Source organism: Rhodotorula graminis (genome assembly GCF_001329695.1).
Source record: "Rhodotorula graminis WP1 unplaced genomic scaffold RHOBAscaffold_1, whole genome shotgun sequence".
Classification (NCBI taxonomy): domain Eukaryota; kingdom Fungi; phylum Basidiomycota; class Microbotryomycetes; order Sporidiobolales; family Sporidiobolaceae; genus Rhodotorula; species Rhodotorula graminis.
Window position 1 is genome coordinate 1,828,028 of NW_017264928.1, and position 25,398 is coordinate 1,853,425.

The 25,398-nt window shown below is 68.3% G+C and overlaps 8 protein-coding genes across 8 annotated transcripts; 5 read left to right on the plus strand and 3 right to left on the minus strand.

Annotated features, from left to right (window-relative positions):
• Positions 1 to 102: 102 nt before the first annotated feature.
• RHOBADRAFT_50992 (uncharacterized protein) lies at positions 103 to 833 on the minus strand (the record flags this gene model as incomplete). The annotated part of the gene is made up of 5 exons (XM_018415596.1): positions 103 to 221; positions 289 to 377; positions 485 to 543; positions 608 to 661; positions 743 to 833. Coding segments are annotated over 5 exons (411 nt in total), but the record flags the coding sequence as incomplete, so codon positions are not given.
• Positions 834 to 3,177: 2,344 nt separating this feature from the next.
• On the plus strand, positions 3,178 to 4,869 carry RHOBADRAFT_33227 (uncharacterized protein). The gene is made up of 5 exons (XM_018413094.1): positions 3,178 to 3,580; positions 3,664 to 3,737; positions 3,808 to 4,328; positions 4,488 to 4,631; positions 4,747 to 4,869. Exons 1-5 carry the CDS (start codon positions 3,345 to 3,347, stop codon positions 4,849 to 4,851), a joined length of 1,080 nt encoding a protein of 359 aa, XP_018274584.1. The 5' UTR covers positions 3,178 to 3,344; the 3' UTR covers positions 4,852 to 4,869.
• A 1,540-nt stretch (positions 4,870 to 6,409) lies between these two features.
• RHOBADRAFT_41081 (uncharacterized protein) lies at positions 6,410 to 8,489 on the plus strand (the record flags this gene model as incomplete). The annotated part of the gene is made up of 4 exons (XM_018413817.1): positions 6,410 to 6,520; positions 6,619 to 6,981; positions 7,048 to 7,077; positions 7,143 to 8,489. 4 exons carry the CDS (start codon positions 6,410 to 6,412, stop codon positions 8,487 to 8,489), a joined length of 1,851 nt encoding a protein of 616 aa, XP_018274585.1.
• A 1,232-nt stretch (positions 8,490 to 9,721) lies between these two features.
• On the plus strand, positions 9,722 to 10,672 carry RHOBADRAFT_49187 (uncharacterized protein). The gene is made up of 3 exons (XM_018415230.1): positions 9,722 to 9,806; positions 9,898 to 10,246; positions 10,339 to 10,672. Exons 1-3 carry the CDS (start codon positions 9,755 to 9,757, stop codon positions 10,628 to 10,630), a joined length of 693 nt encoding a protein of 230 aa, XP_018274586.1. The 5' UTR covers positions 9,722 to 9,754; the 3' UTR covers positions 10,631 to 10,672.
• A 32-nt stretch (positions 10,673 to 10,704) lies between these two features.
• RHOBADRAFT_64425 (uncharacterized protein) lies at positions 10,705 to 12,224 on the minus strand. The gene is made up of 7 exons (XM_018418483.1): positions 12,200 to 12,224; positions 11,858 to 12,143; positions 11,683 to 11,793; positions 11,512 to 11,601; positions 11,274 to 11,441; positions 11,074 to 11,169; positions 10,705 to 11,006 (listed from the first exon to the last, which is right to left on the minus strand). The coding sequence occupies exons 2-7, from the start codon at positions 11,995 to 11,997 to the stop codon at positions 10,970 to 10,972; spliced, it is 642 nt and encodes a 213-aa protein (XP_018274587.1). The 5' UTR covers positions 11,998 to 12,143; positions 12,200 to 12,224; the 3' UTR covers positions 10,705 to 10,969.
• A 448-nt stretch (positions 12,225 to 12,672) lies between these two features.
• Positions 12,673 to 15,876, plus strand: RHOBADRAFT_6484 (uncharacterized protein; the record flags this gene model as incomplete). Its single annotated transcript, XM_018418593.1, has 12 exons — positions 12,673 to 12,694; positions 12,773 to 13,200; positions 13,272 to 13,351; positions 13,439 to 13,851; positions 13,932 to 14,223; positions 14,305 to 14,512; positions 14,592 to 14,774; positions 14,863 to 14,947; positions 15,012 to 15,095; positions 15,163 to 15,178; positions 15,263 to 15,689; positions 15,766 to 15,876. Coding segments are annotated over 12 exons (2,349 nt in total), but the record flags the coding sequence as incomplete, so codon positions are not given.
• A 458-nt stretch (positions 15,877 to 16,334) lies between these two features.
• RHOBADRAFT_50996 (uncharacterized protein) lies at positions 16,335 to 20,552 on the minus strand (the record flags this gene model as incomplete). The annotated part of the gene is made up of 5 exons (XM_018415597.1): positions 16,335 to 18,532; positions 18,608 to 19,448; positions 19,516 to 19,873; positions 19,941 to 20,250; positions 20,330 to 20,552. The coding sequence occupies 5 exons, from the start codon at positions 20,550 to 20,552 to the stop codon at positions 16,476 to 16,478; spliced, it is 3,789 nt and encodes a 1,262-aa protein (XP_018274589.1). The 3' UTR covers positions 16,335 to 16,475.
• Positions 20,553 to 21,986: 1,434 nt separating this feature from the next.
• On the plus strand, positions 21,987 to 23,530 carry RHOBADRAFT_47912 (uncharacterized protein; the record flags this gene model as incomplete). The annotated part of the gene is made up of 8 exons (XM_018415066.1): positions 21,987 to 22,182; positions 22,464 to 22,543; positions 22,617 to 22,715; positions 22,794 to 22,800; positions 22,887 to 23,106; positions 23,174 to 23,334; positions 23,414 to 23,427; positions 23,501 to 23,530. The coding sequence occupies 8 exons, from the start codon at positions 21,987 to 21,989 to the stop codon at positions 23,528 to 23,530; spliced, it is 807 nt and encodes a 268-aa protein (XP_018274590.1).
• Between the last annotated feature and the right edge of the window lie 1,868 nt (positions 23,531 to 25,398).

A 25,398-nucleotide genomic window follows, 5' to 3' on the forward strand; every position in this document is an offset into this window, starting at 1 on the left:
CGGTGTCGCGAGAGGGACAGCGGGCGGTCGATGTGTCGTCGAGCACGAGGGAGGTCGGGCGACGGTCGGATGAGGACGGAGGAAGGGGAGCTCAAGGCTGTCGAGGCGGTTGGGCCGGCGGGTAGCCCGGCGCGCCGGCGTGCGAGTACGAGCGCATGTGCGACGACGCGACAGGCTCGGGGACGCTCATGCCCGCGTTCGAGAAGTAGCCGGGCCCTTTGCTGCGCTCCTCGAAGAGAGGGAGAGTCAGAAAGGTGGCTCGGGGAGGGAAGAATCGGCCGGACGCACGACGTTGAGAGGCCTTGTGACTCTGCGTCGCGAACTTGGGCCAGGGCGGACGCCTCGGACGGGTTGAGGCCGCACTTGATGCAGGTGAGCTGCTTGCAAGGCGAGCGGGGGCAGAGTTGGACGAGGGGGAGAGTCAGTCTACCGGCTTCGGGCGGCGCGCGCCTCCGATTCGCCCCGAGATGAAGAGGGGGCTCACCTCGTTGGGTCGGTCGTCGCCTGCGCTGAACCCGACTGGAGCTGGACCGAGTGCGGCGCCTGCACGAGGAACGAGAGGTCAGCCGCGAGAAGGAGAAGAGATGGAGAACGTCGCTCGACGCACCTCGACTGAGTGCGACGCCGCAGATGAGGTAACAGGGACAGCACAGGCACTTCCCTGCAGGTTCAAGGAGGGCGAGGGGGAGACAGAGACGAGGTAAGCGCGGTCGACTCGAGGCTGGAGAGGAAGGGGACGCACACAGGCCCGACGAGCTCTTGTGCGGCAGGCGAAAGTCGTGGACACCACCCTCGTCGCAGGCTCCAGTATCTTGCGTGCTCGGCGAGGCCATTGACGGTGAGAGGCTGACGACGACGAGGCGGAGCCGGGTCGAGAGAGGTCGGACGCCTGGCGCAGGGCGGGTTCTGTCGCGAGGGGCGTTGGTGGCGGGACCTAGTCGAGGCAATGCACGAGCTGCTTGGCAGTCTAGTCGACAGGACGGCGAGGGAGCTCGAGAGCCGAGAGGATCGAGGCGAGGACGACGCGACTCTCCGGCTCGCTCCTGCGCTACCTCTCCCTCGACCTCGAGCAGGCTCGACTACAGCTCCAGGGTCACCGCGTACCCGACACAGCGCACCCGCCACCCTTGCCGGTCCACCCGACGACCACGGCGCCCCCACCTCGTTCATCTCGTCCGCGCACAACAACCCGAGCCGACACTCGCCCACGACCCTCGCCTGCTGCGTACGCACCCGCCACCGACCCGCACCACCTCCATCACGGCGACCGACCACACGGCGCGCTGCCCCCAACGAGGCGCATGCAGTCGTTCCCCCCGCCGCCGCCCGGCACCCTCCCCCACCCTGCCCTCAACGGCTACGCTCGCCCGAGCCCGGCCATGAGCCCATCAGGCGTCCCTCTACCCGCCATGGCCAGCCCCGCCCTCGCCAACCCGTCCCTCCCACCACGCCGCCCTAGCGTCCCCTCGACCTCCAACAGCTACGGCGCCCCGCAGCTCACCGCCCACCAGCACGCGCTCCTCATGCGCAGCCAGCAGTCGGCCAGGGTCCCGCCAGTCGCGAGCACGAGCGCGCCTGCCGCCGTCATGCCGCCGCCGCCACCTCCCCCGACCTTGCCCCACGACGGCGGGCCCGCGTACAAGGTGCCCGTCCACCGCTCGTACACGCGAGCGCGCGAGACCGAGCCGGGCGAGACGTTCCCGGCCATCCCGTCGCTCAAGGACCAGGAGCGGGTCAAGGGCTGGATCGAGCGCGACGCGGCGTACGAGACGGAGCTCGGCCAGGCCAAGCACGCCGGCCGCGTCGAGGCCAACGCCCTCCACGAGGACCTCATGCGCGAGCAGGACTGGCTCGGCCACCCGTCGCAGCCGGTCGGGTTCCGCCTGCGCACCAAGGCCCACAAGCACGTCGAGGAGGCCAAAGGCAAGCGCGGCCAGCTGAGGAAACCTGTACCCATGTGCGTGCTCTTGCCTCGTTCGCCCGCCCAACTCGTCGTCCTTGCGCAAAGTGACTGACCCTCTCGTCCCGACGTGCAGGGCCAAGTCGTACCTGCGCGAGATCGCTCGGGCGCCGGAAACCCTCATCCCGATCCGCCTCGAGCTCGAGCACGAGATGTACAAGCTGCGCGACACGTTCACGTGGAACCTGCGAGGTGCGTCGAGCGTTCTCTCTTTCGGTCGTCCTCTCCCGAGTGCGCGCACTGACCCTCGAGCCTCCTCGCGCGCAGAAACGTCCATCACGCCCGAGATCTTCGCCTCGCACCTGTGCGCCGACATGCGCCTCCCGCCCGATCCTTTCGTGCGCGACATCACGGCAGCCGTCACCAAGCAGATCGCCGACGCCCAGCTGAGCGCCAACTACGTCGACCACCTCGCCGACGGGCTCGACGAGGCGAGAGAGGAGGGACGGGCGTGGCTCGAGGCGAGGGCGAGACGGCGTGCGAGGGTCGGCAAGGAGCGGGTCGAGGGAGGAGAGGACGACGAGATGGGCGATGGCGAGCTGGCAGAAGGCGAGGACGAGAAGCCGCTCGAGGTGGCCGAGGTGCCGGTGGTCGAGGTCGGCGCGTCGGACGAGTTGAGGGTCGCCATCAAGGTGCGCTCGCCTCTCTCTCTTGTCTCTCTTTGTCGATGGCGGCAGTGGGTGCGCCCGCTCGAGCGACCGTCGCTGAACCCTCTGTTGACGCCCGCAGCTCGACATCACGCTCGACTCGATCCAGCTCGTCGACAAGTTCGAGTGGGACCTGAGCAGTCCATCCAGTTCGCCCGAGACGTTCGCCGAGGCGTTTGCCGCCGAGTTGGGCCTGACTGGCGAGTTCCGGTGCGTCCCTCCTCCCCAGACCTTGTCGCCGAGAGCGACCGGTCGACCTGACCCTCTTTCTCTCGCGCAGGACGGCCATCGCGCACTCGATTCGCGAGCAAGTCGAGTTCTACACGCGCTCGCTGTGCATCCTCGGCTACAAGAAGGGCGACGTCGTCATCGAGGAGGACCTGCGCCGCGACCTGCTCCCGCCCGTACCCGCCGACACGTTCCGCACCGACTCGGCGGACGACTTCACGCCGCTCCTCAACCAGCTCACGGCCGACGAGGTCGAGCGCTTCGACCGCGAGCACGAGCGCGAGATCCGCCGCAAGCGTCGCCAGACCAAGGGCCGCGGCGTCAGCCTCCCCGAGCGCGAGTCGGTCCGGACGCACCGCACCCTCGTCCCGCGGTCCCAGCCCGGCCACGTCCAGTACTACCGCGACGAGCGCGACAACAAGCACTACCCGCAACCCGAGCTGTCGCTCCCGTTCCCGATCGTGCCCAAGGCCGTCCCGCCCAAGCCGGCCGACCTCGAGACCAACTCGATGTCGCCCCTCAAGCTCCTCCTCACCAAGGACAAGGCGAGTGGCGCAGGCGGCCTCGCCGCGACGGCGGCCGCGAACCGGTTCAAGAAGGCGCACGAGGGCGCAGCAGGCGGCGCCGAGTCGCCGGCCAAGCCGCGCGTCGACAAGAAGCGGCCTGTCGTCAAGCCGTTGCCGAGCCTCGAGGAGCTCGGCCTGCACGAGCACATCATCGACGGGCAGTGGTTCTGCGCCAACTGGTGCGTCTCCCTCTCTCTCTCCCGCGTCGTCTCGGTCCCTCGCCCGAGAACGTCCGGCTCACCTCGGCCTCGTCGTCGCGCAGTGGAGTACCTGCGAGCGTCGCTGTCGGTCGTCGCAAGGGCCCGACGGGCAAGGACAGCCTCTGCGGTCCCTGTGGTTCGCCCTCGAGTGCCACCTTCTCAAATGAGGCGGCCGCACTGACCCTCTCTCCCTCTCCCTCGCGCAGGCAAGTACTTCCACCGCTTCAAGCGCCAACGGCCCTGCACCTACACGCGCGACCACGACACGCACCTGCGCCTGCGAGTCGACGACGACGTCAAGCACCCGAACCCGAAGGCGGCGCGCAAGCGTGGAGGAGCCGCAGCTGCCGCCGCCGCAGGCGTCGCCGCCGAGATGGCCGAGGCGGCTGCTCGTTCTACGCGCACGAGCGGCAGGGGCACGCCGGCGTCGCAGGCCCTGTCGCCGCAGTCGTCGGACCAGGACGACGACTCGGACGACGACGACGACGATGAACCCGTCCTCTCGCACCGCGCCAGGCGCCGGCGTGCCACCGCGCACTACGGCTCGCCCGACACGCCGTTCGTCCAGCTCGACTCGGACGACTCGGCGCGCAGCTCGGGCGAGGGCTCGCCGCCCGCGACGAGACAGCGCACGCTCCCGCCAGGGCAGCCGAGCCCGCCGCCGCCCCGGATGCCCACCATTCCGGGACCTGCCGCCGTCGCTGCGCCTGCACCTGTTCCTGCACCTGTGCGTCTCGCCTCTCCCTCTCTCTCTCGCACGTGTCGGCGCGGCAGTCCGCAGCCACGTCGAGCGGTCCCGCCGGCCTCGGCCCCCGAGTCGACGGTCGGCCGGACTTGCGAGCCTCGTGAGCAATCTCGGCTCACTCTTTCGCCTTTCCTCGTGCAGCAACCACTTCCATGGATGCTCGAGGCTGCGGCCGAGCTTCGCGCCAAGCAGGTGGACGACCGCTTCGAGATCATCCCGCGTCCTCGCCCGTCCGACCCGAACGTGCAAGAGTGGCGCATTCGCTGCCTCGACTGCCCCGGCAAGGTGCGTCCTCGTCTCTCCCTGCCCGACCCTCTCTCGCGATGCACAAGCCCGAGCCGTCGTCGTCGCCGTCGTCGTGCCCTGAAACTGATCGTGGTCTCCCATCGTGCGCCCGCAGCTGTACAACCTCGGCCCGGGCGAGTCGCTCGACGGCTTCCTCGTGCACTTCAAGAACCGGGTCCACCGCGCGAATGTAGATGCGCGCCTCCTGCGCGAGCAATGAGCCATCCTCGTCGTTCTCGTGCCTCGGCCTTGCTCTCTTTCTCGCTCGCTCAGCGGCCCGCTTCGTCGTCGAGTGGCTCTCAAGATTCATGTCGTCTTCGCTGCTGGTCCGGTTCCTCGCTGGCGGCTCGACGACGGCTCGTGCCTCGCCACGGCGGCGCGCGAACGCAATCGAGGACGAACGCTCGAGGGCTCGACCTGCTCGATCGCCCTGATTCGGACGTCGCTGGCTCTCGCTCGCCTCTTGTCGCTCGCGCCGACCTCTGCTGGCTCTCGCTCGAGGGTGGGCCGGGCCCTGTACGCCTCGTCTCGCAAGAGGAGCTTGCCGGCCCCCCTGTCGCCCTCTTTGAGAAGGTCGACTTGGGTCTGCCGCTCGCCGGGCACACTGTCTCGCATCAAGCTCGTTTGAGCGCTCAAAGACATCTCAGCCGGCTTCGGCTCGTTCTGTGGACGTGCAGGTGGCAGGTGCGGAGAGCGGAGAGCTCGGAGGAGGAGGGCGCACGAGCGCTCGCCGCGTTCAGGGCCAGCTTCCTCTCAGCACACGTCGGCCTCGAGCTGGGGCCGGCTCAAGGGACAGTCGCCAGCTGGAGCAGCTCTCGACGATGCGAGCGACGATGCGCAACTCGCTCCCTCGTCGGACGGCCGCTCGGATCGGCGACGGCGGCCGTAGCTAGAGCCTCGACGCCAATCAAGCAGCTGAGCGTGCACGCCCCGCCGGCTTTACGAACGACCGTGGATTCTTGCAGAGCGGGACTGGCGGGTGAGAGGCTCGAGATCCCGTGCAGCTCGTCCGGGAGCGTCAAAAGCTCGGTACGAGCGGGCTCGAGCGCTACTCGAGCAGAGAGCTTCTCTCTTCTCGCCGACGGACGTGCCGTACGCGTGTCCGCTTGGACGTCGGACTTGCGATCACAGAGCTTGACGTTACGAACGGAGCTGCGCCAGACGCTTGCGAAGGTCGATTGAGTGGGCGCGTGCGCGCCGTGCGAGAGCAACTTGGAGCGCGACGGTGGGCATCGCAGATCGCCTCGTTGCAAGCAAGCACTCCGCTGCGACTTGACATTGGCCAGGGACGTCGCCCGCAGACCCGGATCCGACGAGAGGAAACAAGAAGTGCCACGCGATTCCCTCGTCGCCGACGGCGAGGCACCGTCGGTCGATCACTTTGCCCCGCGCTCGTTCGTGCTGGGGGCGTGCATTTCTCGCCGACAGGTGCTCCGTCCAGGCCCTCCCCGTCTCTCTCTCGCAAGAGTCGAAAGCGCTTCCCCTCCCCGACCGCCGCCCCTCCTCCTCCGAGTCGTCCTGCACACGCCGACTCGCTCGCACCAGCGACGGTCGTACCTCCAACTCGCCAACCCCTTTCATCGTCGCCCGACGAGCTCCACGAGCAGTCGCGCCCGACGTTTCGGACCTCCTCTCGCACCGGAGGAGCGACTGCCCCTCCTCCACTTTCCCTCTCTCTCTCTCTCGCGTTCGCTCGCCCGCCGCACGCCTGCGCTCGTCGCAAGGTCGCCTCGCCTACACTGGCCGTCCTCGCCACGGCACTGCGACCGTCGGCGCCGATGTGGCCTCAGCCCGGCGCGTCAAGGTGGACGCAGCCTCCTCACGGCGTCGACGCTCGACACGTGTACATGCACGACGGCGCGAGCACCTACGACCCGTACGGCCAGCAGGTGCGTCCCCTGTGCACCCCCGAGCGCGCCACCTGTCTTTCGCGAGGGAGGCGGACGCTCACCTTCCTTTCCCCCACCTCGCTCCCCTCCCGTCGCAGTACCACGGTCACGGCGAGTACGGCTTCGCGCACGAGCAGGCGCATCGAGTCGACGGCGGGCGCGTCGTGGGCGGCCCCGCACAGCACTCGTCGCCGTCGTCGTCGGCGTCGCGTCCTCACGCTCAACACGATCACGCCTACCACCCGTACCGCCAGTCGCCCGCCCCGACGCCGACCAAGGCGATCACGTTCGTCGACGCCAACGAGCAGATCGAGGCGGCCCTCAAGGGCAGCTCGCTCGACGCGCTGCAGAACTGCCGGCCCAAGCGCAAGCGCATCCTCCCCGACCAGCTCGAGCGCCTCCTCGAGGTCTTCGAGACGACCGACTCGCCCACGTTCGAGGTCAGGGACAAGCTCGGCGCTGTACGTCCGCTCGCCGCCGTTTCATCTCGCACCTCGACGCTCACCTCCCTTCGACCCCGACTACAGGCCACGAGCATGACGAACCGCGAGGTCCAGGTGCGTCTCGTTCGCTCGTCGCGGTCGAGCGAGTTCCGTGTACTGATACGCAGTGTCGTGCGCAGGTCTGGTTCCAGAATCGTCGCGCCAAGGTCAACCGTCAGCGCCTGGCCTCGCTCGCCGTCGAGGAGGCGGCTCGGGCGGCGACGAAGCCCAAAGGCGCCGCCGTCGAGTCGGACACGGGCAGGTCGTCGCCGGGCGTCCAAGCAGCCGGGCAGCACCAGTGGCGCTTTCGTGCCGCGACGATGCTGCCGCCGCCCGTCCCGTCGCCGTCCACGTCGGCGCACGCCCATCCTCCTCGTCCTCTCTCCCTTCCCTCGCCACCGCCCACGTCACACCACGCCGTACATGGTCTCGTCGGTCACCCATACCCGTACTCGCCGCCGGACTACACAACGTACGCCGTCTCGCCCTCGCCCTTCCACCCTTCCCACCCGCACCCGAGCACGTCGGCGTTCGCGCAGGCGATCGGTCACCCGTCCAGCTTCGGCATGATCAGCCCGCCGCTCAGCATCACGACGCCGAGCCTCGCGTCGCCGGGCACGGCGTCGATGCTGAGCTACTTCCCGCGCACGCCGAGCGAGCTGTCGTCGCCGTCGGGCACCTTCTTCCGCCTCGCCCTCGACTCGCCGTCGTCGCAGCACCCTGTGTCGCCTTACTTTTCCGGCGCGAGCTACCAGTCGCCTGTGTCGCCGACGTCGCCGCTCGTCGACGAGCCCGAGCCGCGCATCCACCTCCCGCCCATCCGCTCGAGCGGACCTTGGCCGTCGCCGAGGGCCGCGCCGCCAGTTCGCCCGACCGACCGTCGATCGGTGAGCGACTCGGCGCCCTCTGCGGCGCCCGGGCAGGGCGAGCCCGCGACGGCAACGGCGGTGGCGGCGGCTGGCGAGCGCACGGCCCTCGTCCGCCTCCCGTCGCTTCACGGCCTCCTCAACCACGAAGCCGCACCCGCCGTCGCCCTTCCGACGCACGCATCCCTGCCGACATCGCCCGTCGACTACTTCCGCACCCTTCCTTCCGCCATCGCCAACTCGCCCGACCCCCTCGCCCTCGGCGCCTTCCCAAACGCGCGCTCGCCTCCCTCGACGTTCGCCAAGCCCCGTCTCGTCTCGCGCTACTCGACACTCGACATCCACACCCAGCCCTCGCGCTCGCGACTGAGCTCACGAGCCCCGACGCCCGCCGCCTCGGCCGACGCGCCCGTCGTGGTCAGCGACGAGTCGGCGGCACGCCGAGGCTCGCTGCACCGCACCTCGCTCGACACGGTCAGCGTGGAGGAGGAGCGGAGCATTCCGTCGTCGGTCGAGACGCAGGGAATTGGGCTCGGCATGCTCGTCGCGGCGGCGAGCGAGGTGAGGGCCAACGACGACGAGAAGGTGGCGCGACTGGCGGCCGCCAAGGGCATGCGCTAAGGGAGTTCGCGCACGCTCTCCTCTCCCCGTCTGTGATCTATGTAGCGTCCCCCTTCCTCATGTTGTGCTCGATCTAGATTTGCCCTCGCTCGTCCCCCTCGTCCGCCTCCTCCTCCTCACGAGATTCTCCTGCTGTGCCCTTCCCAACTGAGTGCAAATTACATCATTGCCGTTGTCTCTCGGCTCGAGTCTAAGTCAAGGAGAATTGGGAGCGAGAGCTGCGCGCTGAGGAAGTGCCCGCTCGACTCTGCGCTCGCGAGAGGGTCCAGGAGGAGGGACTCGATTTCTCGCTGTACAACCTCGCTCTTTCTCGGCGATGCGAGGCGGGATCGTCCTATCGAGACGAGTACTCGACGATGGGCCCGAATCTGCAGACGGCTTCAGGCAGTGCCCGCTCGACTCTGCGCTCGCGAGAGGGTCCAGGAGGAGGGACTCGATTTCTCGCTGTACAACCTCGCTCTTTCTCGGCGATGCGAGGCGGGATCGACCTATCGCGACGAGTCCTCGACGATGGGCCGAAAGCTGCAGACCGCTTCTGGCAGTGCCCGCTCGACTCTGCGCTCGCGAGAGGGTCCAGGAGGAGGGACTCGATTTCTCGCTGTACAACCTCGCTCTTTCTGGGCGATGCAGAGCGGGATCGTCCTATCGAGACGACTACTCGACGATGGGCCCGAATCTGCAGACGGCTTCAGGCAGTGCCCGCTCGACTCTGCGCTCGCGAGAGGGTCCAGGAGGAGGGACTCGATTTCTCGCTGTACAACCTCGCTCTTTCTCGGCGATGCGAGGCGGGATCGACCTATCGCGACGAGTCCTCGACGATGGGCCGAAAGCTGCAGACCGCTTCTGGCAGTGCCCGCTCGACTCTGCGCTCACGAGAGGGTCCAGGAGGAGCGTTGTCGGAGCACTTGCCGGCCTCGCTCTCGCGCCGGCCAGGATAGCTCGGGCTCGTCGTGGGCGAGTCGCCCAGCCCCTACACGCGACCTGGAACCAGACTTGCCGCACGCTGTCCAGGACGCTCGGACCTCTCTGCGCAGAACTTGCCCCGACCCGACGCACAAGCGCCACTTAACGCGCGCTTGCTAACGAATGAGCGGAATCAGGAAAGTTCGACCCGGCTCGGGCTCGGACGACTCGATTTGACCTCTTCCGCCCGGCCGGTCGTCAGGCCGAAATCGCTGACAAGTCCGAGGGACCACCTCCTCCTCCTCCTTCTCTCTCGCAACCCGTGCATGCTCTCGCGCTCCACCAGGCTCTTTGCACGCACCATGGCTACCGCAACGCCCAAGACCAAGGAAGTCCGCCTCGAGATCACGTCCGGTGCGCCCCCCACCCTCCCCGCTTCCTCCGCCCTCGCCTGCGCGCCCTCGCACGCCACACCGACACGCGCTGACCTCTTGGACGCCCACAGACTCGATCTGTCCATTTTGCTACGTCGGCAAGCGACGAATCGAGGAGGCCGTACGCCGTTCGTCGCACCTGCCCTTGACCTTTAGCATCAAGTTCGCGCCGTTCCTCCTCGACCCGACCCTGCCCAACTCGCCCGGCGAGAACAAGCGCGAGCGGTACCAGCGGCGGTTCGGCGGTGCCGACAAGGTCGCGGCGATGGAGAAGGCCATGTTTGAGCGCGGCCAGGCGTGCGACCCGCCGATCCGGTTCTCGTACGACGGCAACGTCGCGCAGACGACCGACAGCCACCGCATCATCGAGAAGGCGTACGAGCTCAAGGGCGAGGAGGGCCAGCTTGCGCTCGTCGAGCGGTGCGTCCCTCGTCCTCCTTCTTCCCCACCCTCCTTCCTCCTCGAGGTCCTGCCCTCGCACGAGCTGACTCGGCCCGTTCCCGCCCACGCAGTCTCTTCAAGACGTACTTTGAGGAGTCGGGCGACCCGGGCTCGCACGAGCTCCTCGCGCGCGACGCCGTCAGCACGGGCATCTTTGCCACGGTCGACGAGGCCAAAGCGTTCCTCGCGTCGGACGAGCTCCTCGCGTCGGTTGAGCAGGGCATCAAGAAGGCGCAGCTGCGCGGCATCAGCGGCGTGCCGTTCACGATCGTCAACGACAAGTACGGCATCAGCGGCGCGCAGGAGACCGAGACGTTCATGGAGGTCTTTGAGAAGATTGCCAAGGGCGAGCTCGAGGCGTAGCAGCGGCAGCGCGCAATGTACAGATGGACGTCTCTCGCTTTCTCTCGCTCTGTCTCCAGAGGGCGCACGAGAGGGAAAGAGAGGGTATCTACATTGCCGCCGCCCGCGACTCTTTTTCGCTCAACAGCGTCTACGAGAGGCCGCCCTCCTGATTACGCCCCTCGCTCACCACTGCCGTCCCTCCTTACCGTCGTCGTCGTCGATGCGAGTGTCCATGCGGGTCGGGGGTATGCGGCGTGGAAAAGTCGGGGAGGAGGAAGAGGAGGGAGGGGAGAGGTGCGAGGGCGAGAGGAGCTGGCGAGACGCCGAGCGTGGCTGGACGAGCGACGGTCGACGCGCTCATGCCGGAAGCTCAAACTTCTGGCCCCGCATGACCCTGTGGGCGAGGGAGAAAGGGTCAGGAGGGGTTCGAAGACGCGGGCCGACAGGAGACGAGGGCGCACTTGGTCCAGTAGACGTAGAAGAAGTCGCTGTACATGGCCGTCTGCACGAGGCCTGCGCAGACAGCGATCGGGTCGACCGTGTCCTCGGTAAAGTAGCTGCGCGGCGAGGAAGAAAGAGGGTCAGTCAGGGAGGAAGGGGACCAGTCGACGCTGCGACGGCCGGCGAGCTCGAGCCTCGCGTCGGTGCGGCCAGGACGTACCGGTAGACCCAATTGGGCACGTAGAGGGCGCGGTAGGCGCCGAGCGCAAAGAGGTAGTGGGTCGTGATGTTCTCGGCCTCGCCCGTGCGGCTCAACATGAAGAGCTGGGGGAGGATACCGACGGCCTCGAGGTAGATCGAGAAGGCCCACAGGATCTCCATGACGGTGCTGTTGGGCCGAAAGAGGAGCGAGTCAGGGAAGGAGAGCGGACGGGGAGAGGGACGAGGCGGTGACGCACAAGCGGTAGTTGAAGATGAGGGCGAGAACGGCGCAGGGTCCGAGGAGGTACTCGAGCCGGAGCGTGTCGATGGCTGGGTCCTGGGTCGGCCTGTTGGGAGAGACAGGGGGCGAGGTGAGCGAGCGGGTCGGGCTGGGAGGAGGCCAGGAGGAGGGGTGCGAGAGGACGGACCTGAACTTGAAGCGCATGAGGAAGAGGACGTAGGCGCTCGAGCCGATGAAGAAGAGTTTCATGAGGGTGTTGTAGTACGAGATGTGCGGGCCGGTGAGGAGGTCGACATAGCTGCGGGGACGGGGCGTGGTCAGTCGCAGGGGTGCGAGGGAGTGACGAGGGAGGGCGGGCTCACCGGGTGAGGAAGACGACGAGGTAGATGAGCTGGGTCTTGAACGAGATGCCGCGCACGCTCCTGCTCTTCTGGATCTTGTGCACGAGGATGAAGATGGACGCGAGGTGGGAGAGGTCGCCAAAGAGCCGAAAGATGTTCATGGCACGTGGTTGGGGTGGGTGCGGTCCTGGAAGGTGCTCGAGTGCTTAGGTGGTGGCGAACGCGCTCCCAAGGCCGGGTGCACGACGCGAGAGGGGAGGGACGTGGAGGAGGGGGAGATGAGACGAGCGGGAGCGCGAACGGCTGGCTGTGGCGAGGGCAGGGTGAGTCGTGGTGCTTGTAGGCGGTGTACAGACGACGTACATGAGGCTGTCCTTGCAGCTTGAGGTTGTGAGCAGCGAGACCAGAGGTCGGAGCCTACCAGTTGGCCCTCTTGGTCCTCGTCTCGTTGCCGCTCCAGCCTCGCTCCACCTCTGCGAGCGAGCTAGACGGCCGTGCACCCATCGCACACCATGCCCTCGCACCCGCAGTCGCCCCGCCGCGTCCCTCAACCCCTCCTCGCCCCTCTCTTGATCCCCTCATCCACCCCCACAACTCCGCTCGGCTCGCCTCTCCCCTCGCCAGCCAACGACCATGAGCGCCGCCCGCTCCTCAGATCCGTCCGCTCCTTCCGCGCCGACAGCCTAAAGCGCAGAACCTCGCGCTTCGGCGACCTCCTGTTCGACCACCGCGAGGACGGCCTCGAGCCCAATGTGCACGCGCCCGCAGCGTCACCGCCCACCGCCGCGCACGGCTACGACGCAGAGTTCCGCAAAGAGCTCGAGGGCGACGGCGGCAACGGCGTCAGGAGCTGGTACGGTGCGTCAACCCCCCCCCCCCTCCCCTCGCGTCCTTTCGACGCGCGAACCTGACTTTGGCTCCTTCGCCCGTCCGCAGACAACTACGGCTCGATCGACTGGGTCCACGACTCGATCAAGAACTCGATCCGCATGCGCCGCCTGCGACAGCGCAAGCGCACCGACGGCCTCCGAGGCCACCTCGCCAACGCCGTCGACGGCAGCCTCGGCTGGGTCCTCGTGTCCGTCATCGGCTTCTGCACCGCCTGCATCGCCTTCGCCATCACCCGCACCGAGATGTGGCTCTTCGACCTCAAGGAGGGCTACTGCGCCCCGAGCTGGCGCACCGCCAAGCGCTTTTGCTGCGCCGACGCCGCCACGGGCGCGTTCGCGCCGCACGCGCTCGTCGCCGGCGGCGAGCCCGAGTGCGCAGCGTGGAGGACGTGGGAGCAGGTGTGGGGCGAGTGGTTGGGGAGTGGTGACGGCCCGAGCAGGCTCGCAGGCCCGCTCATGTACCTCGTCTTTGCCGTGCGTCCTCCTCATCTCTCTCTCTCTCGTCGTCCGTCGAGGACAGGGATTGACAGCCATCTTACCCGCAGCTGTCGTTCTCGTTCCTGTCGGCGTTCCTGACGATCCACTTTACGGCGTCGACGTCCATCTACAGCGCCAAGGACTCGCCGTCCGTCCCGTACCCGCTCTCGCCCTCGGCTACCGCCCCGTCCTCGCCGTCCGCGAGCTCGAGGCGATGTTCTCGTACACGGTCAAGCCTGTACGGCGCAGTCGACGAGGCCGACCCGTCGACCGGCAAGGACGAGCCAGACGTCGCGCCTCTCCTCGTCCCTCGTCCTCGCAAGACGCTCTACTACGCCGCCGGCAGCGGCATCCCCGAGATCAAGACGATCCTGTCGGGCTTCGTCATCCGCGGCTTCCTCGGCTCGTGGACCCTCGCCGTCAAGTCGGTCGGCCTCGCCCTCTCGGTCGCGTCGGGCCTGTCGCTCGGCAAGGAGGGCCCGCTCGTCATGATCGCGTGCTGCGTCGGCAACATCGCGACCCGGTTCGTCAAGAAGTACGACCGCAACGAGGCCAAGCGGCGCGAGATCCTCAGCGCGGCGTGCGCGGCCGGCGTCGCCGTCAGTTTCGGCGCTCCCGTCGGCGGCGTCCTGTTCTCGCTCGAGGAGGGTGAGCTCTCTCTCTCTCTCCCTCTCTCACTCCCACCTATCGTCCTCGAGCGTCGACCTGACTCGGTGCCTGGCCCGCAGTCTCGTACTTCTTCCCGCCGCAGACGATGCTGCGCAGCTTCTGGGCCGCCATGATCGCCGCCGCCTCGCTCAAGTTCCTCGACCCGTTCGGCACGGGCAACATCGTCCTGTTCGCCGTCACGTACGACCGCGACTGGCACGCGCTCGAGCTCGTCGGCTTTGTCGCGTTGGCCATCTTTGGCGGCGTGTACGGCGCCTGCTTCAACCGGGCCAACATCCTGTGGACGCGCGAGGTCCGCAACAAGTCGTTCCTGCGCTCGCGCCCGATCGTCGAGGTTGCCATCGTCACCCTGTGAGCCTTTTCCTCCATCGTTCGTCGGCGGGTCGAGCTCGGCAGGACGAGCTCGCTCACGCTCGGACCTCCCCCTCGCAGGTTCACCGCCGCCATCGCCTTTACCAACCCGTGGGCCAAGCAGGGCGGCACCGAGCTCATCTCGACCCTGTTCTCCGAGTGCCACAAGGACGACAGCCTGTCGGGCGTGTGCGTCTCGACGCCTGACCAAGTTTGGCCGCTCGTCGCGAGCCTCGGCGCAGCGCTCCTCCTCAAGGCGGTCTGTACCGCCGTCACGTTCGGCATCAAGGTGCGTCTCAGTCTCTCTCTCTCTATCTCTCTCTCGCGCTCGCGTGCAGGGCGCAGAACTGAATCGCCTCGACGAGCAGGTCCCAGCCGGCGTCTTCGTTCCCTCGCTCGCGGTCGGCGCGTGCGCAGGTCGCATCCTGGGCCTCGTCGTCGAGTACCTCCACGCCCAGTACCCGTCGAGCATCGTCTTTGAGGGCTGCCGCGCCAACCTGAGCGAGCCGGGCCCGAGGCCGTTCGGGCAGGCTTGCGTCCTTCCGGGAGTGGTGCGTCCACCTCTCGCCGCTCTACTCGTCGGGCCTCCTTCCTCGCAGTCGGACAAGGTACTAACTCACGCTCGTGTCACCGTTGCAGTGGGCCATGATCGGCGCCGCATCAACGCTTGCCGGCGTGACGAGGACGACCGTCTCGCTCGCCGTCATCGTCTTTGAGCTCACGGGTGCGCCCCATCTCTCTCTCTTTCCTCTCTCGAACACACACAACTGACTCAAGAAGGCGAGCAGGCACCCTCACGTACTCGGTCCCGACCATGCTCGCCGTCCTGCTCAGCAAGACGGTCGCCGACAGGATCGAGCCCAGGAGCATCTGTGCGTCCTCGCTCTCTCTCTCTCTTTAAACGTCACGAGCCGTCACTAATCGTCTCTGTACCTGCAGACGACCTGGTCATCGAGTGCGTCAACCTTTCGCCAGCGCCCGCTCGGACCCCCTCGAGATCCCGACTGACAGCTTCGGACCTTTGCCGCCCGCCTCGCAGGGTCGCCGACCTCCCCTACCTCGACGCCAAGACCGAGTACATCCACGAGTCGGCCCCAGGCGACATTGTCGACGCCGACGCGCCGACCATCTCGCTCGTCGAGCCCAACACGCTCGCCTCGCTGCACGCCAAGCTCGCCGCCATGTACGCGAGCGGCACGGCGAGCGGCTTCCCGCTCGTCGCACCCGACGGCGTCGACGGCCCCGAGCGCATGTACGCCTACATCGCGTCGAAGGAGCTCGAGCACGGCATCGCCCGGGCCCGAGCGCGCGGCGTGCCCGAGACGACACGCTGCGGGTTCAGCGCCGTCGAGGCCCTCGCTCGAGTGCGAGTCGTGCGAGGCCGCGACGTCGTCGACCTTGGGTGGCTCGTCGACCAGGCGCCGCTCACGGTCAACGTGCGCAGCCCGATGGAGCTCCTGCACGAGGTGCGTCTCTCCCTTCCGCCCCTTGTTCTTTCCCCCTCCTCGAGCGCAACTCACAGTTTTGCCTACTCGCCCGCAGATGTTCGTCAAGCTCGGCATCCGCTACGCCGTCGTCGGCGACGAGCGTGGCCTGTACCTCGGCGTCATTGAGAAGAACCGCTACCTGCACTACCTGCGTTGGCTCGAGAAGCGCGCGCACGGCAGGCCGGCGTCACCTCTCGGTGCGGCTCGCCGAGACGAGGAGGAGGACCCACTGGTGGGCGAGGAGCAGGTGGCGAGGGAGGGCGCTCGCGGCTGAGGCGAGGAGAAGACCCCCTTTGGACAGAGATACCCGGCTCGCTCTTCCTTCAGCACCCTCTTCCTTTGATACTCCCCGTCTCTCTCTCTCTCGCACACTTTGTCTCTCTATCTAGACACTCCCGCAGCCTCCTGACGACCCTCTCGTACGCCTCTCGACCCGTAACGCGCTCGCAACATTCCCTTCTCGCCTTGCCGCGAAGCGCTCGGGCCTCTCTCTCTCTCTCTCGATTCTCGGCAGCCACGAGCTCCTCTCGAGAGGGAGACTTGGAAAGCGCGCGAAAGTTGCAAGAGAGACGAAAAGGGTATCGCTAAGGACGGGCAGCTGCGAGTGCAGAAACGAGGAGGAACGGAAGAACGACGGGACGGCGAGGGGGATGGACAGAGCGTAAGAGGACGAGAGACGACGGCAGGGGGACGAGGACATGAACAGAGGGGCGAAGAAGGTATGTGCAAGAAAGGGGCTCAGAGGCGAGGAAAGAGAGAGAGAGTCTAAAACTGAGGGGTGTCTGAGAAGAGGTCGGTGTACAGCTCGCTCAACTGCCCGCCAGCGCCGAACGACTGCGCCGCCGCCGTCGTCGGTGCGCCGCCGTTGCCCGTCGTGAACGCGTCAAAGTCAAAGTGCGACAGGTCGGGCGTCGGGTGGGCCTGCTCGTAGACGGCGACGGGCGGCGCGGTCGTCTTGCTCGTCGCAGCCGAGCGCTCGGCGCCCAAGGTGGACGACGACGCAGCGCTGTCGGCGCTTACAGCCGCAGGGTCGTTGGCGGGCGTCGGCGAGACGTCGTCGGCGGTCCGCTCGCCGGCGGGCGACTTTGCCGAGATGAGCGCGAGGAGGCGGTTGACGGTGCCGCGGTCGAGCTGGATCTGGTCGTTGCCCGCGCCGGGGAGGTGGACATGCTCGGCGATGCCCGTCGTGCCGGCGCCGCCGCTGAGCGACTGGAGGAGGGCGATCATGCCCTTGCGCGCGTCGACGTCGGGCTCGCGCGCGACGTGCGCCGCGACCGCCTCGATTGAGAGCGACTCGGCGCCGCCAGCTCCTGCGCCACCGGCGCCGACGTGCGCGCGCTGCTCGTCGTTGTCGCCGCCGTCGGCCGAGGGCGTGATACCGTCAAAGTCGGACGGGGTCGGGAACGCCTCGCTCGGGAGCTGCGGCGGGCTCGACGGCGGCAGCGAGCCGTAGTCAAAGTCGGTCGCGTCGGACGGCGCAAGGAGGTGGGCCGGGATGAACGGCGCGCGGCGGTTGACGTTCTTGCTCGCGCTCGGGCGCGCCTTGTCGTGCTCTTGGCCGTGCTGCCGCGTCGACGAGCGCGGCGGGCGCGACTTGGCGACCGAGTTGCCGGCGAACGAGTCGAGCGTGAGCGTCTGGTCGAGGTCGAGGTCGTGCTGGGCCGTGTGCGCGTCGGCAGGCGACCACGCGTCCGAGTCGCTCGCCGGCGTCAAGCCGACCTGCTGCCGCGCCGACGACGCGCCGCCGCTCTCCGAGCCGAACAGGAGCCCGGGAACGAGGCTGTCCATGAAGCCCTCGAGGATGGACGGCGGCTCGCGCCCGCCCGACTGCGGCGCCTTGCCCTTGGACCCGGGCGTCGCCGTGCTCGTGCGAGGGAGGACGCACGGGCTCGACGGCGCCGGCGACGACGGCGCAGTGAGCGCGTTGGACGACAGACGCGTGTCAAAGTTGCGGCGGAGCGACGACAGGATCGACTCGAACGCCTCGGGGTCGGTCGTCGGGACGCCGTCGGTCGCCGTGCCGGCTCGAGGCCGGGCGTTCTCCTTGTTGCCGCGCGTCGGGCTGTGCGGCTGGAGGAAGAAGCTAAAGTCGTCGTCGAGCGTCGTCGCGGCCGCCTCCTCGAGCTGCATGGCGTCGCTGACCGGGGCGGCGCCGGCCATGCCGCCGATCGAGCCGATGTTGGTGTCGTTGAGGATGCGGTCGAGGGCCGTGCCCGGGCTCGCCGACAGGAGGTAGCTCGGCATGCCCTCGCCGCCGCTCGCCGGGCGCTGCTCGACGCGGACCGGGCTCGGGCTGCCGTTGAGCCCGAACAGGCTGCCGAACGAGAGCGGGTTGGGCCCGCGCTCCTCGCCGTCCGACTCGTAGTCGGCGTCGACGTTCTTGCTCGACGTCGCCGCCGCACGCGCCGCCGCCGCCGACGTCGAGCCGCGAAGAGGCGAGGTCGCCGGGTACGGGACGACGGTCGAGCGGTAGCGCAGGCGCGGCGAGCGACCCGGCGAGCTCATGACGACGCCGGCGCTGCGGCCGACGCTGCGGTGCCCGCCGCCAAAGTCGAACTTGAGCGCCGGCGAGCGCGGGCCGACGTGCTTGGACGGCGACAGCGGCGGGATCACGCCGGGCACGACGCCGGCCGCGGCCTTGTGCTTCTTGACCTTGCGCTGCAGGTCGGCCTCGCACGTCGCCGTGAGTCGGCCCTGGAGCGGACGACCGCCCTTGGGCGCGAGCTGCTGCTGCTGCTGATGAGGCGGCGACGTCTCGGCGGCCGCGTTCTGGCCCGGCTTGTTGCGGTGGTAGCCGTTCTTGTTGTAGAACGTGCCGCACGCTGTATCGAGAGGAGGAATCGAGTCAATACAGGCGCGTCGTGCCGAGAGGAGAGAGAGAAAGAGGGCCGACGCACCGTTGCAGACGGTCGTGAGCGCGCCGTCGCTCCCCGTCCCCTCGCGCCAGGTCGTGCTCTTCTTGCGGCGGCAGTTCGAGCACCCGTTGGCGTCGCGCGGGTTCTGCTTGTTGGTCGGCGGCGCCGCGAGCGAGCTCAGGTCGATCGCGACAAAGTGCTCGCGGTCCTTGGCCGTGCGACGACGCGTCGTGCCGCCGCCCGTCGTTGAAGCCGACGCCGCCGTAGATGCGGGCGCAGGTGCGGGCGCGGGCGCGCTCGACGGCGCCGGGTCAGTCGAGGCCGGGAAGGGCGTGCTGGACGAGCTCGACGCTGCACCCTGTCGGCCGGGGAGGTCGAGACCGTAGTACTTGGCGAGCGTCTGCAGCGCCGGGAGGAGCTGAGGCGAGTCGAGAGGGAGGGACGACGGGAGGAGGCCGGCGAGGCCGTTGGCGCCGACGCCGGCGCCGGCCGACAGCGACGCGAGGAGCTGGTTGAGGACGGCGGCGTTTTGCGGGCCCTGCAGGTCGGCGCCGGCGGTGTCGAACGCCGAGTCGAGCGTCGGGAGAGGGGTAGGGAAGGTGGCGGGGGACGACTCGGCGGGGCCGGTGGCGAAAGGTGCGGCGAGGGAGGTGGTGCTCGGCGGCGCCGACGGGATGGGCAGGACGGGCGACTCGCGAGGACGCTTGCGCTTGACCGGGTCGCCGGTGCTGCTCGTCGACTGGCGAGGAGCCGAGGCGGCGGGCGGGAAGACGGCCGACTCGTGGCGCTTGGGCGGCGACGAGTTGAGGTCCGAGATCTGCACCGGGTTGTGGTGGTACGAGCGCAGGGCATCGAGGAACTGGCCCTGCGTAAAGGCGTCGCGCTGTGCACATGGGACGAGAGGTATCAGTACGGGATGAGGGCTGAAGAGGAAGGAGGTCAAGGCGCACCTCGGTGAGCTGAAGCCAGATCTCGAGCGTCTCCTCCGGCTCCTCGCCCTCGCTGTCCTCGTCCTCGTCGTCCACCTCAGCCGGTCCGCTCCCGTCGTCAAACCTCCTGCGCTTGCGCCTGCGCGCCTCGGTGCCCGACGGCCCGACAATCTTGCCGCACACCATCGTCGTGCCCTCCTTCTTCTCGGCGAGGGTCCACGACAGCATGCCCTTGCCCTCGACGAGACCTTCGCCCGGTCGCGACGACGCCGCCGTGCCCGAGACCGAGCTGCCCGGCGCCTGGCGCTGGTGCGACGACTCGTACGGGTCGACGGCCGAGACCGAGAAGTCCTTGGTCGGGTCGAACACGAGCTCGGGACTGTTGCGCGCGGCGTTGGTCAGTTCCAGACGCTCGCAGGCACGCCGAGTAAGGGGAGTGGACGGACCGAGAGATGCAGATGGCGCTCAAGCACGTCTTGAGCGTGATGCGGCCGAACTGGGCGGCGTCCTCGCCGTCTGCGCCTCGCCTGCCGCCGACGATCTGGACCCAGACGGGCGCCGAGAGCCGAGCCATGCACGCATAGTTGGTCGCCTGGGGCGAGTCTTGGGCGGGCGGGTTGGGCGAGGGCGCGAGGGCCGGGTCGAGGACGGCGAGGAAGTCGGGCGTCGGGGTCGAGGCGGGCAGGAGCTGGGGCGTCGTGCTCGATGACGACGGCGTGCCGAGTCGGGGCGAGTTGAGCGAGTAGAAGATCTTGACTGTCGGCGGAGAAAGGAAGGAGGTCAGGTCAGGTCGTGTGAGCGCGCCGCAGAGTCGGACAGAGACGAGTGGACGTACGGCTCATGGTCCTGCCCTTGCCCTTGCCCTTTCTCCTGGTCGCGGGCCTGGCCGATGCTGCCGCCCTTCTGCTGCCCTCGAGCCCGATCACGCCGGACGACATGGGCGCGGCGCTAGTCGAGGCGACGGGCGCGGCGGCGGTGGACGAGGCGGGGCCGGCGTGGTGGTAGTAGTCGCGGCGCGCGGGGTCGGTCGTCGGTGGGTTGGGCAGGACGAACGACATGGCGGTGGCGCGGTCGCGGGCGGTGAGGCGGGAGAGGGCGAGCCGTGTTTGTTGGCCGAGGCTCGAGGGAGCGGAGGAGGGACGACGCGACGAGGGCCGGGGGCGTGTCGTCGCTCTCTCGGGGCGGGCGGTGGCGCGCAGGTGGGTGCGTGACTCGACCTGCACGCTGTGGCGCGCGTCGTGGACCAGCTCGAGGGCGTGTGCCGGGGGCGAGTCGGCTGGCGGAGCGCGACCAAGGGTGACGAGGGACCCTTGACGGCGGCGAGGGCGGTGGTGGGTGGCCGAGGCGGGTATGGTGCACCGCGTGGACCGTCGTGCGAGTGTGCTGAGCTCGAACGGGGCCAGTGACGAGGTGGTGAGCGAGAGCGAGACGAGCGCGCTGTGCTGGAGCGACGAGCTTTCGTCGCCGCCTCTCGCTGGGAGCTCTCGACGGAAGGGTAAATCGTGCGAGATGATCCCTCGTGGCTCAGACTAGCTCTCAGTACAGCCTGAGCGGGTGCTGAGGACCTGCGGTGGCTCGCGCGCCGCTCGCTCGCCTCGACTTCGCACCTGCGGCCGCGCACCCTCTCTGCTCTCTTTTCTTCAGTGAAACAATTTTCTGCGAGCGACACAAAGTGAGCACCACTCCCACGCCTCTCGCCCACCCCCTGCAGGCCTCGCGCCGTCTCTCGCGCGGCTCCAGAGGGCCCACAGAGCTGACCTCGCCTCCTCCCCCTCCTCCCCTCTCTTCGCCTCGCCCCACAGGTTACAGACCGTGCCCTGTCCTGCTCTGCAGTCGACCGTGCGCGGACTGTCGTTCCAGTTGCTCAGATGGACGCGGGTCCTCCGCCTCCGGGCGCCTAGCTGCCGTCCTCGTCGTCCGCGACGAGGGCGGTGGTGGGAGCACGCGCCCTTGAACCTCGTCCGAGCCCCGCCAGACTTGCGCCGCCGCTTTGCTCTTCGGAGTAGGCGCTGCCTTGGCTCTGTGACGGCGGGTGGAGACGAGGCGGGTGTCGTCGAGGACCCTACACTCCCCCTTCCCCTCTCCCTCTCTGTTTGCGCTCTCCCGAGTTGGCGGCTCGCCTTGCGGCGCTGCTGCCTCTCTCGAGTCGCCGACCTAGTCTAGCTCTCGCAGTCTCGCAATGCACTCGGTCTCTGTATCTCTGCCCGGTCGCGAGAGAGTGGTTGCGCGAGAACGGACCTGCTCGGCGACTTGGACGGCGTGTCGACTTGCGCCCCTGGATCCGGTCGAAAGCGAGAGCTTGTGAGAGAGCTGGCATCTCCTCAGAGCGAGCGAGGGGTTCGGCATCCGAGGCGAGAGAGAGGTGGCTCGGCCTGAGCGGCGACGCGCTGAGGTCGCCCCGAGCTCCCTCCTCCTCCTCCTCCCTCCCCTCCTCCTCTCCTCTCTCCCTCCCACCCCGTACAGACCACAGCGCGAGCTCACCACTGCCCGCCATGGTCTCGTCGACGCCCGGTCCCGTCTACTCGTTCCTCCACTCGCTCCCCGTCCCCTCGCTCCCTTTCAACATCGAGCACTGGGTGCCCGGCTCGACCCCGCTGTCGACCACGCCCGAGGTCGTATACGCCATCACCTTCTACCTCGTCGTCATCTTTGGCGGCCAGGCCCTCATGCGTGGCTCCAAGCCCTACCGTGCGTCGCCCTCTCCCTCTCTCTCTCTCTCGACCCTTGTTGGGAGCGAGCGTGCCGGCCGTCGGGGCACGCGTCGTTCGCGTCGCATGGGCTCGCCGGGCGCGTTGATGGGGTCACAGAGAGAGCACGGGCGCAAGGGAGAGGGTGCCGAGGCGCTGGGGACGCGGTCGACGCGTCCGATCGGTCAACTCGACCAAACCATCGGGGCGCACGACGAGGACGACGTCTCGTCGCCGTGCACCCGTACAGCTGTACTGACCCTCTCTCTCTCCACCATGCAGGCTTCAAGCCGTTGTTCATGCTCCACAACTTCCTTCTCTCGGCGGGCTCGGCCCTCCTTCTCGCCCTCATGCTCGAGGAGGTGCGTCTCTCTTCCTCCTGCGTCTCTCTCTACGGCCCGTCCGGGTGCTCAACCTCGTCCCTCGACCTCGCAGATCCTCCCCATCGTCTGGGAGCACGGCCTCTTCTACGCCATCTGCCACAACGACGCCTGGACCCCTCGCATGGAGACCTACTACATCTTCAACTACTTCGTCCGTCCCTCTCTCTCTCTCCTCGTCGCCATCATTTCCGAGGGCCCTCACTGACTTTGATCCTCGCGCCCGTCACAGTTCAAGTGTACGTCCTCGAATGACTCGGTCGCACAAAGCGTTCGTCCCTGACCCTCTCCTCTCGCGTGTACGCGCGCTCGCCCCCTCCCGCAGACTGGGAGCTGTTCGACACGGCCTTCCTCGTCGTCAAGAAGAAGCCGCTCCAGTTCCTCCACGTGTTCCACCACACGGCGACCGCCGTCCTCTGCTACACCCAGCTCAACGGCCGCACCTCGGTGTCGTGGGTCGTCATCACCCTCAACCTCTTCGTCCACGTCCTCATGTACTACTACTACTTCATGACGGCCGCCGGCTACAAGATCTGGTGGAAGAAGTGCGTCCCTCGTCCTTGCACTCGTTCCTCGTCGACCTCGGTCACTGACTCCCCGCCCGCGCAACAGGTACCTCACGACGCTCCAGATCACCCAGTTCGTCATCGACCTCTTCACCGTCTACTTTGCGTCGTACTCGTACTTCACCGCGACCTACCTGCCGACGTGGCCGACCATGGGCTCGTGCGCCGGCACCGAGAGCGCCGCCCTCCTCGGCTGCGGCCTCCTCAGTGCGTCCTCCCTCTCGCTCCCTTTCTGTGTCAGTCGCGCACCGAGACTGACTCGACCTTGTGCGCCGCACCCTCGCAGCCTCGTACCTCTTCGTGCGTACCGACCTTCCTAAGCCGATCCTGTTCCCTCAAGCACCCTCTGACCCTCTCTTTACCTGCCGTACAGCTCTTCATCAGCTTCTACGCCAAGACGTGAGTCTCCTCGCCCGCTGTCTGTCCTCGTCGTGAAGCAGTATCTGACCCGGCGCCGCCCCCTCCCCTCGCAGCTACAAGCCCAAGGCCGGCTCGACCGTCAAGGCCGCCAAGGGCGCCGCCGCCGCCGTCGCCAAGAAGACCAACTAAAAAGAGCGTACTGCCTCGACTCGCTCGGCGTGCGCGCCGCTGCTGCTCGACGCCCTTGTCTCCCCTCTTGCCCTTACCCCCCTCTCTCTCTTCTTCCTCATCCTCCTCTCCCCGCAACCGCATCCAGCCTCTCCCTTTCTCCCCACCCTCCTCTTGGACTTGAAGTCGGCGTGCCCCTCTCTCATCTATACGATACCCCCCACCACCGCCGCATGCTTCGTCCCCTCCTTTTTTCGACTTTCTCGCCCTCTCTTCTCCTCTCCCTCTCTCTCTCTCCCACTCGTGTGCGCTCTCCTGGGTGTTCGTCCTCTACACATATGCAACAAAGCACTCTATTCTCGGACATGCCGTGCCTCATTGGCGAGCGAGAGAGAGAGAGAGAGCTGTCCTTCGAGAGCTAGCGAACCGCCTCTCGCGAGACGCTCTGCAGCTCGTGTCGCTCGCTCTCGCGCCCGCAGGAGAGATCAAGCGAAGAGAGAGTACTGTTTGCAACACAACCGTCTCCAAAGCCAAGCCCCTGCGCGTCCTCCTGCTCCACTCGCGCGCACTCACGCTCGGTCCCCCTCGCCGCCCTGCACCGCCGCCGTCGTCTCCTGCGCCTCGACCTGCATGCGCTCGTGCGCCTCCTGCGCACCCGCCTGCGTCGGCTCGCCGCCAAAGTCGCCGTCGTCCTCGTCGGGTTCCTCGCGCTTGACGACGACCGCGCCGGGCCCCGCACGAGGCTCGTTGCACCCGGTCAGGCGCCGCGGCGGGAGCTTGACGGCGGGCATCTCGGGCAGGCCGCGCAGGTAGGCCTCGTACGCCTCCTCGTCGGTCGCAGGCGGCGGCGCAGGGCCCGCTCCCGTGGCCGCCAAGCCGGGAGCAGACGAGGTCGAGGGTGCGGCGGCCGCGGCGCCGTGCGCGTGCGAGTGCGGGTGCGCGTGGTGGTGCGCGTGCGAGTGCGCGTGCGGGTGGGTGTGCGTGTGCGGGTGGGCGTGCGGATGCGAGTGCGAGTGCGGCGCGGCGGGCGGTCGACCACCGGGCACAGCTCCTGCAGCGCTCGGACCTGCGGCGGCGGGCGCCGGCGCTGGCGATCCGACCTGCGCATGCCCGTGTGCGCCCTGCACCGCCTCGTCGAGGACCCGCACGACGCCCTCGCTGCGGCGCACGAACGCGTCGAGGCGCACGAGGTGCTCCTTGGCCTGGGCGAGCTCGTCCCGGAGCGAGTCCCGCAGCGTCGCGAGGTCGCGCAGCGTGAGCGCCGTCAAGGGCGTGTCGAGCCCGGCGGCGGCGAGTGCGGCCGCGGTCGCGCTCGCGGCGGCCGAGGTCGAGGCGGACGAGGGAGGGCCGGGAGCGGGGAGGAGGACCGAGGGCGTGCTTGGCTGGTGGCGGTGCGCGTGCTGGTGCGGGTGGGCGTGAGGAGGGTGCGTCGCGTGCGTGTGCGGCACGGCGTGGTGGTGGTGGTGGTGCGAGTGCTGCGGCGGCGGCGCAGGAGGTGCTCCCGCCGCGACATGGTGGTGCTGCTGCTGCTGGTGCTGCTGCTGCGCCGCGACGGCGTTGGCGTTCGCCGTGTGCGTCGCGACGGCGGCCAGCTCCGAGAGCATGTTGCGCGGCGAGCCCTGGGGCTGCGACGCGTGCGCCGCCGCTGCTGCCGCCGCCGCCGCCGCAACCTCGCGCTCGCGCTCCTCGAGGACGGCCGGCGAGGCGGTCGCGGCGGCGACGGCTGCCGCCTTCTTCGGGGCC